At 40.0% G+C, this 8,479-nt stretch overlaps 1 protein-coding gene across 1 annotated transcript; it reads left to right on the top strand.

Annotated features, from left to right (window-relative positions):
• The first annotated feature begins 3,339 nt into the window (after window positions 1-3,339).
• On the top strand, window positions 3,340-7,941 carry LOC127621292 (protein FAM78B-like). Its single transcript, XM_052094823.1, has 2 exons — window positions 3,340-3,764; window positions 7,226-7,941. Exons 1-2 carry the CDS (start codon window positions 3,502-3,504, stop codon window positions 7,746-7,748), a joined length of 786 nt encoding a protein of 261 aa, XP_051950783.1. The 5' UTR covers window positions 3,340-3,501; the 3' UTR covers window positions 7,749-7,941.
• Window positions 7,942-8,479: the final 538 nt, after the last annotated feature.

Below are 8,479 nucleotides of genomic sequence, written 5' to 3' on the forward strand. Positions count from 1 at the left end.
ATTGTGGTGAGAAGTATAACATCTCAGAATGCTATTCTGAAATACGGGTTGGCGCTGTTTTGATGGCATGAGGGGGACCTACACAATGCAGGTGTTTTTAATGCTGTGGCTACTGTGTATACTGCAAACTGAGGAAAGATACTGAATGGGGGATCAGGGCAGTGGCAAGGACAGGAGTCTCCAAGTGGGTGGACTTTGGTGAAACAGGGTGGACCTCTATTCTGTGCCTACTCTCTAATTTTATAGTGAATATTATAAAGCGTACCCCTCTCCTAAGCCGTAAAGAGTCAATACGCTCATGTATGCAGCCTAATCATAAACAATTATTAAGTTTATGATTAGTATTTTACCTTAAAAGTCATAGTGATATGATGAAAAATGAAATGGCTACAGAATAAAATAGAGTACCATAATATTAAAGATTGAAAAATGTAAAAATCATTATTCCACATGACACTTTTCAGTCCTGCAGTACGCAGGCGTATCTATACCCGATGGTCATAATAACGTTACCGACACCGTCTTCTGCTGTTGTAGACCATCCGCCTCAAGGTTTGACATGTTGTGCATTCTGAGATGCTATTCTGCTCACTACAATTGTACAGAGTGGTTATCTGAGTTACCGTAGCCTTTCTGTCTGCTCAAACCAGTCTTGCCTACTCAATTCCATACTGCAACATGTTAGCTATACATTTTTGCCTATTTGTTTGTTTTTGAGTAGTCAGTATAAACATGTTATTTTATTGAAAACCTTTGTTTTTGAAAATAGTAAATTAAAAATTTATCAAATAAAAATGAATAAATTGGCTTTAAAAACAAAAAAAAGCTCAGCCCGTCTGGCACAACCTATCATGCCACAGTCGAAATCACTGTGATCTAAATTTTCCCAATTTTTCCATCTTCCAGTGATGCTTGATTCAACTTCCCGCGCAGATATCAACAGCGCAACTGGGTTGTAGGTTGCCAGGTTGAGGTCAAAAATGGGTTGAAATTTGTATGTGTCGATTGTGTGAGTAGGATGCGTTTCATACAAGATCTGGCAACTGGACAACCTTGGAATAATATATTGACGTGATTATTCATATAAAAAGGTTGGCAGGTATGGTTCAAAGCTTTTTTGTTGTCTAGAAGCCTTTAAGATGTCTATAAAAACATTCAAAAATAATCTTACCCTAAGAAATATGTAATAAAAGGTTTTTAAAACTAGCCATTGGCCTCTCTTATCTAAATTGCTGTTGTTATAGCATAAATCTCTCAAAAGAAACTCACTGTTTTTGACATTTGAAAACATGTATGGGGATCCTGGACTTAATCACACAATGCTGAACTTTTAAGTTGATGCCACAGTAACTCCCCCTGCTGGATATTTTGTTAAATGCAGACTATGCTGACAGATTTTTTTTATTATTATTATTTTAAAAGAAATGACTCAAAAGAAAGGACACCAATATTAAAAAGTTGGATAACAGATTTTTCAGATGCAGACAAATAGTTAAAAACATGTAGTTTTTTTGCAAGCTACGTGTATGGTGAGCTTTGTATTTGTAAAACGGTGTGCCGTTTGGTTTTCTGGAAATAAATAACAGACTTTGTGATTCATACACGTGAGGCATCTTTAAATGTACTGTAACTCAAATATGACTCATATTCTGGTATTATGAGGATAGTTTTATTTCTAAAAGTAAGCTTTTTTCTAACCTCACTCTCTATCTATTAACGTCTCTTGCAACAGAGTCTCTCAACATTAGTTTAGTTTTAGACGAACGTGTAAAATAACACGGTAATCCAGCATGCTCGATTATTCTTCCATGATGTCACTCACATCTGTACACATTTCATCTGTCAGGTCTACAGCCTAGTTCATTCCGGGGTGGGTTCGGATTCACTAATCACCATCATCAGCGTCTGACATCACGCAAACTTCAAGATAGCAGCTATTTTCCAAAGTGATGTTCCCTGACAGAGAAACTAATACTTTTGACACGCGCTTGTCCTTAGTGACGACATCCCATCTATGCCTGTTGTCATGGTTACACGGAAAGCCATCAATTAAGAAGCGGAACATGACTCTTGTGCTGTATAATCTGCACTGCGATCAAATCTAACGGGAAATAAATATGAATTACTTACAGAAAGATAAATATTATTTTCAGTTTGACAAGTGGAAATGTATCCCTTAAAGTGTGCAGTGAAATTCCCATCTAAATCTTCTATAGGTGCTATCTCTGGAAATATCAAAAGTTTCGTCATATTTAGGAGTTCTTTTAGTACACAAAAGGTACACAGTAGGCCTACACATTTTCTCAGAAGCACGCTCTCTGAATAGATAATTTTCCATTTTATTTTGGGAAACGCAGTTATATAGGCTATTCTTTTTTCATGAGCCTGTATTAGAAAAGAGTCCTCATTTGAGCTCACACATTGCATTAACACGCTGTTAATACGAATAACTATTACACATATATGCCTATTGTTGTGCTGCATATCCAGTCAAATCAACAGGTTTCATTTCAAGTTATAGCCTGAGCATGCTTTTCATTGCATTTCCAACCCGACCTCAAGAGAATTCGTCACACGTGCATTTCATAATTGCATTACTGAATGATAGCATCGCAAAACTGCATTATCCCCTCTAACTGAGAGTTCAACAAAATCAGCGAGTGTAGAGGCTACGTGTGGCGGAATAAAGCGTGCTCTGTTACTCCCAAGCGCCTCTGAACGTTCATTCAGCACCACAGCAACTGAACAGCGACAGCGGCGTGCACGCCAATAACGGAGACGGGAACTGTTGATTTAAAAAACGAATAGGCTACCAGTCATTTTGACAGGGCTTAGATTCAAAGTTCAAGGGTACATCTAATCTCATTCAGACGCCTCGCGGGTTTATGTGGATCATCTATGTTTACAGAGGAATACGCTAAACGGAACGTCAAATATGATGTGATTGAGAGCAACATCCCACAATGTAACACACTGTTTTCGCGGTTCCTCGTTTGCCTTAAATCATGAAATACTTTAAGACAGTTGATTGTTGCGAAAGAACAAACATCAACCGAAAAATGCAGAATCGCGAGCACATCTTGTCGAGGCGAACGGTCCGCCACACCTGACTGTTTTGCTCTGCCTCCGGTTGTGACATGAAAACTAGGACCAGAAAGAAACGGATAAAAGGGCGAAGAGCTTCAAAAGCCCATTTGGATTTGACAGGAAAGATTTCTGATTAAGGCCAACACTTAACTCCGAAAGCGAGTGACAATCAGAATCATGGGTAACGGTAAAGATCAAGAGATGGTCGGAGGTCTTGTAACATGTGAAGACAGTGATTTGATAGCTGTTGATCATTGTTTTTATTCATATATGCTAGTCTGCTTTTGGTGCCTGTTTGCCTAAGGCGGGTGGATATCAGCCTATATGTATGCGTTATTTATTTGTGAAGATAAAAGCATATTTATATAGTCATATTTGGTAGTTAGCCTACTCCGATTCTGACCTTTTCGAACCATGGGCTGCCTTCAAAGCGTCGCCCGCAAGCCCCGCATTAAACGCGAGAACATCGTCGTTTACGACGTCTCAGCGACAATTGACCATATCCCGACAGTGATTGAAGAGAATTCACCCATAGTGCTCCGCTACAAAACCCCTTACTTCAAGGCCACCGCCCGGATAGTAATGCCACCGATCCCTCGAAACGAGACTTGGGTGGTTGGTTGGATCCAAGCGTGCACTCAGATGGAATTCTACAACACTTATGGAGACCTTGGCATGTAAGTTTATGAACTGCCTGGCGAGTGTATAAAATAATGTTCTGGGTTCTATACAAGTTAAAATAATATATTTCGGGTTAAATAAAAATTAAGCTCAATCGATAGCGTTTGTGGCATAATGTTATTTACCACAAAAATAATTTCGTCTTGTCTATCCTTTAAATAACAAAGAATCGAGAATAAAAGCAAAGAAGCAAAAATCATTTTAAAGTGAGGCATTAAAGTGAGGATGTAAATGGGGCCAATTTTTGGATGGTTTAAAATGAGGAGCTTATTTTTTTTAAGTACTTACATTAATTAATCTGTTAAAATTTAGTAAAGTTGTTTAAATAAAAGTTTTTATGGTCATTTTATACATTGTCATGACAACTAAGTAGTAAAATTGGATATACTATAACTTTACACAGAAAAGGTTAGTCAGCGATTTATCACACTAAAATCACGTTAACACTCATATTGTTTACGTATTCTGGCTATACTTTCAAAACAGTGAGTAATTAGTTTTTATTTATTTTTTAATTTTATATAAAATTTTCTCCCAATTTGGAATTCCCAATGATTACAAGTAGGTCCTCGTGGCGGCGCGGTTACTCACCTCAATCCGGGTGGCGGAGAACAAGACTCAGTTGCCTCCACTTCTGAGACAGTCAATCCGTGCATTTTATCACGTGGCTCATTGTGCATGACACCGTGGAGTCTCCCAGCATATGGAGGCTCATGCTACTCTCTGCGACCCATGCACAACTTACCACGCCCCCACTGAGAGCGAGAACCTCTAATCGCGACCACGAGGAGGTTACCCCATGTGGCTCTACCCTCCCTAGCAACTGGGCTAATTTGGTTGCTTAGGAGACCTGGTTGGAGTCACTCAGCACACCCAGGATTCGAACTCGTGACTCCAGGTGTGGCAGTCAATTCTTGCTGAGCTACCCATTCCCCAAAACAGCAAGTATTTTATCATTTACATTTGCCCCACAATGGCCCTTAGAATGGAAGTGAATGGGGCCAGTTTATAAACGTTTAAATCAGAGTTGAGTCTTGAACTTGGGGTCTTGGTTTCAACCATATAAACATGGTCTCAGTCTGGATCTGGGTCTCGGCTTATGGTCTTAGTCAAGACCGTGGTGTTACGAGTTCACTAAATGTGATAATTATTTCAACCACTAGATGGCATGGCGTTGCAGCCAAGGGAACGTGGAGGACACATCCCACACACTCTTTAAAAAGGTGATGTTTGTCCACTGCACTTTTCCAAGCCAAACCCATACCAAGACAAAATGGTGGATTTGTATACAGTATTCTTTGTGTTTTGTTACTTTGGCTGATTGAGTGATCATCCAGGCAATCACAGGTGAGATTCATGAGCCGAAACAACCCTTATGTAAAGGGTCATCAGTCAGAGAGTCTAATCCAGTGTTTCTCAACTGGTGGGTCACGACCCAAAAGTGGGTCGTAGGTCTATTCGGACTGGGTCGCGGACAGCAGGGAAAGAACAATGCCATGGTTCTCCCTTGAACATTTTTAGGCAGCTGCACAGGTGATAGCCTATTTAGGACTGCCGAGGCAAATTTAATGATAATCCCACAGCTAAAGGCATTTCATCTGCACTGCAATATTTTTGAGGTGTGATTTATAGATTTCGTGCGAGTGTAATGGAACCAGCTCGCACTTATGATCTGCACTGGTCTCTGGCACTCGCGCAACAACTTTGCCTCTCTCAATATTGCAGTGCACAGACATCAAAACCGAGGAGATCATTTTAAATTCTAGTGAGACTTTTCTTGTTTAAAGCATTACGGGGAAACTCAAGTCAAACCTCTCAAACAGTAGGCAGCCCGGACTTGCTAAACAGCACTGAGGAGGAAAAGAGAAACACTGTGCTATGCACTAAAAATAATTAGCATTTTAACCTTTACAAATTGTTTTATGATTTTACATAAAAGTAACTGATATATTTTTACAAAATGTTATAGCTTCATATTAAATAAATCTTTAGGTAGAATCTATTACATATCATTTTATATCAACAGTGGCTGTTGCAGTAATAGTTAAAGTTTCAATGCGTATAGGCTAGCATTTTTTGCATATATACTATAGTTTATTATTATTATTATTATTATATATTATTATAGACTAGTAACATTGACCCAACCATGGCAATGAGGAGCCTGTCCTCCTGTGTAATATGCATGTTCTATTTGAAAAAAATGTAAACATTATGACAAACGTCATAATAATGGGCTCATTTAAATAAAAATACTCTTTAATTTTTAAAAGGGGGTAAGAAAACGTCCTGTAGCTTTTGTCAACAACAAAAATAAAGTAACTGATGCATGCCCTTATACTTGAAAACCATGAACAATACTATGCAAGGTAAAAGGAAATGTGACACAGGATACAATAAATACAGGTTACGTTTTTACTATGGTGGATCTCCACTTGCTTTCCAATGTAAAATCTGGGTCCCAAAGCAAAACCAGTTGAGAACCTCTGCCTTAGGGTACAATTTTGTACTCAAAACGAGTTATACATTTTAACTAGAGGTACAGAAAAGTTCCCTTTATACAGTAAAGGTCCGTAAACAGTAACTTTTTTTCTACAAGTGTTCTTTTAATGCCTTCAATGCCATTCTTCTCAACCAAAAAGCATCTTTTGTGAAATAAAAATGTCAAAAATTATGAAAATGGAAATGTAGCCACTGATATGCAAAATATTTGTTACACTGTTGTTAGTTGATCTGTGTTTGTGTGTGCCTTTTGGCTCAGGAATGGCAGGATGTTGTGTGAAAGGCCAATTTCTGTGGTGCAAAAGCAATTTATATTCACTGAACGAATACATCAGCTCAGTGCCTGAGGTGTGGAGTGTTTGCACCTTCATCAGTCACATCTCTTTATACTCCCACAAATGAGTTTCACAGCTTGTCACTGGATCAGAAGGTAGAGTCAGTACAAAAACTGAACAGCTGCTAAACTATATGAAACATCAGCGTGGTTGTACTACACAGGGAGAGTAATGAATTTAATGCTTAATCTACAAACAAAGATATAAAGGGTGAAAGAGAGATTCTCACACCCACACACAAACCCTGTGACGTGTGATGTGGGCCCTTCTGATGCTGCCTAGGGGGCCTGTCTGTGTGGAGGTGTGGACATGTGTGTGGGGGTGTGCATTACTGCCTTTGCGGGCGGTTGCGTGGGGTTGTCTGTGAAACAGATGGTGTCATACCAAAGATGAAATGCAAGCACTGGGGTCATACCTACAACACCCAGGCACATTAATGTCCTCTCACACTGAGTCATTTTACACCGACAGCTGAGACCCTGATAATTAATATCATCATTAACCCTAGTTATCATGTGACAACTGGAATCGCCATCCTCTTCCATTTTTTCCATATTAAACGATGTATCGGTGTCTTTGCTGGCAGGTGGTTTAACCTCTTAACTTCATAATCTTTACAGGTCAAGCTGGGAGCTGCCAGAGTTAAGAGAAGGACTGGTCAAAGCCATCAGCGACTCAGACGGCGTGAGCTACCCATGGTACGGTAACACCACGGAAACAGTAACCCTCTCTGGTCCTACATCGAAGCCGTCACGCTTCACCATTAGCATGAATGATAATTTCTATCCCAGCGTAACGTGGGCTGTGCCAGTGAGTGAGAGCAATGTGCCTTTGCTCACATGGATTAAACGGGACCAGAGCTTCACAACTTGGCTGGTGGCTCTGAACACTGCCACTCAGGAGAAGATCCTCCTGCAGACAGTGAAGTGGAGGATGAGAGTGGACATCGCCGTGGACCCCTTCAAGCCACTGGGCTCCAGAGCAAGACTCACCGGACGGCTGCACCAGGACCAGCCCAAGATGCAGACCAATATGGAGCCCATCCCACCAAATGCTCTAGGAAAACCCAATGCTAATGATGCCCAAGTGCTTATGTGGAGGCCCAAGAGAGGGCCACCGTTGGTGGTGATTCCCTCTAAGTAGCAAGGTGTGGGAAAACGATGTGAATCAAGTGCACACATTTTTATTCAATAGTGACACACAAGTCAATTTGCCTTAAATCCACACTGCTGCCTTCAAAGAGATACTTGGTTCCTGAATTGTCCTGGAGAAACTCTGTAACTTTTGCCTTAAAACCTCTTTGGACTCAAGAATCAAAAAGAAGAGACTTTAAGGAGGGTCAGTCCATTGGTCTGTTGAGCTGCACACTGAATATCACAGCCTATTCAGCATGTAATGCTGCATTTAATCTGATAAGAGCTTTGACCGGTGTGGTTTAAACTAGAGCTTTAAAGAGAATGTCAGAAAACCTTTTGTGAAACAAGAGAAATCTGTTTTCGGCACATATACAATATATGGACAACTCACAGGGCCAGTCTTGCACAGGCAGAGTAGCAAACTTTACATGTTGTCAAGACACATGGTCTGTTCTAAAACTGCGTGAGCTGCCTCGTTGGCAGCATGTTAAGAAATGGTCACGTTTCCATCCAAGTAACAAATTTAATTTATGCAACAACAACAAAAACAGAATATTGCAAAACAATTTAAAGCAGTGTTGTGTTCAAGAGTACAATATTGTCACTTCCAGAGAAATTGGTACACAATAGATGTTGCAGCCATTGGGGAAGCCACTCTGGCTCTTTTGTTTAATGTAATAAATTACTCCTCATATTTAAACCACATAATAAACCTCATGTTTGCTTGGAATCTGCAGC

Source organism: Xyrauchen texanus, chromosome 27 (assembly GCF_025860055.1).
Source record: "Xyrauchen texanus isolate HMW12.3.18 chromosome 27, RBS_HiC_50CHRs, whole genome shotgun sequence".
NCBI lineage: Eukaryota > Metazoa > Chordata > Actinopteri > Cypriniformes > Catostomidae > Xyrauchen > Xyrauchen texanus.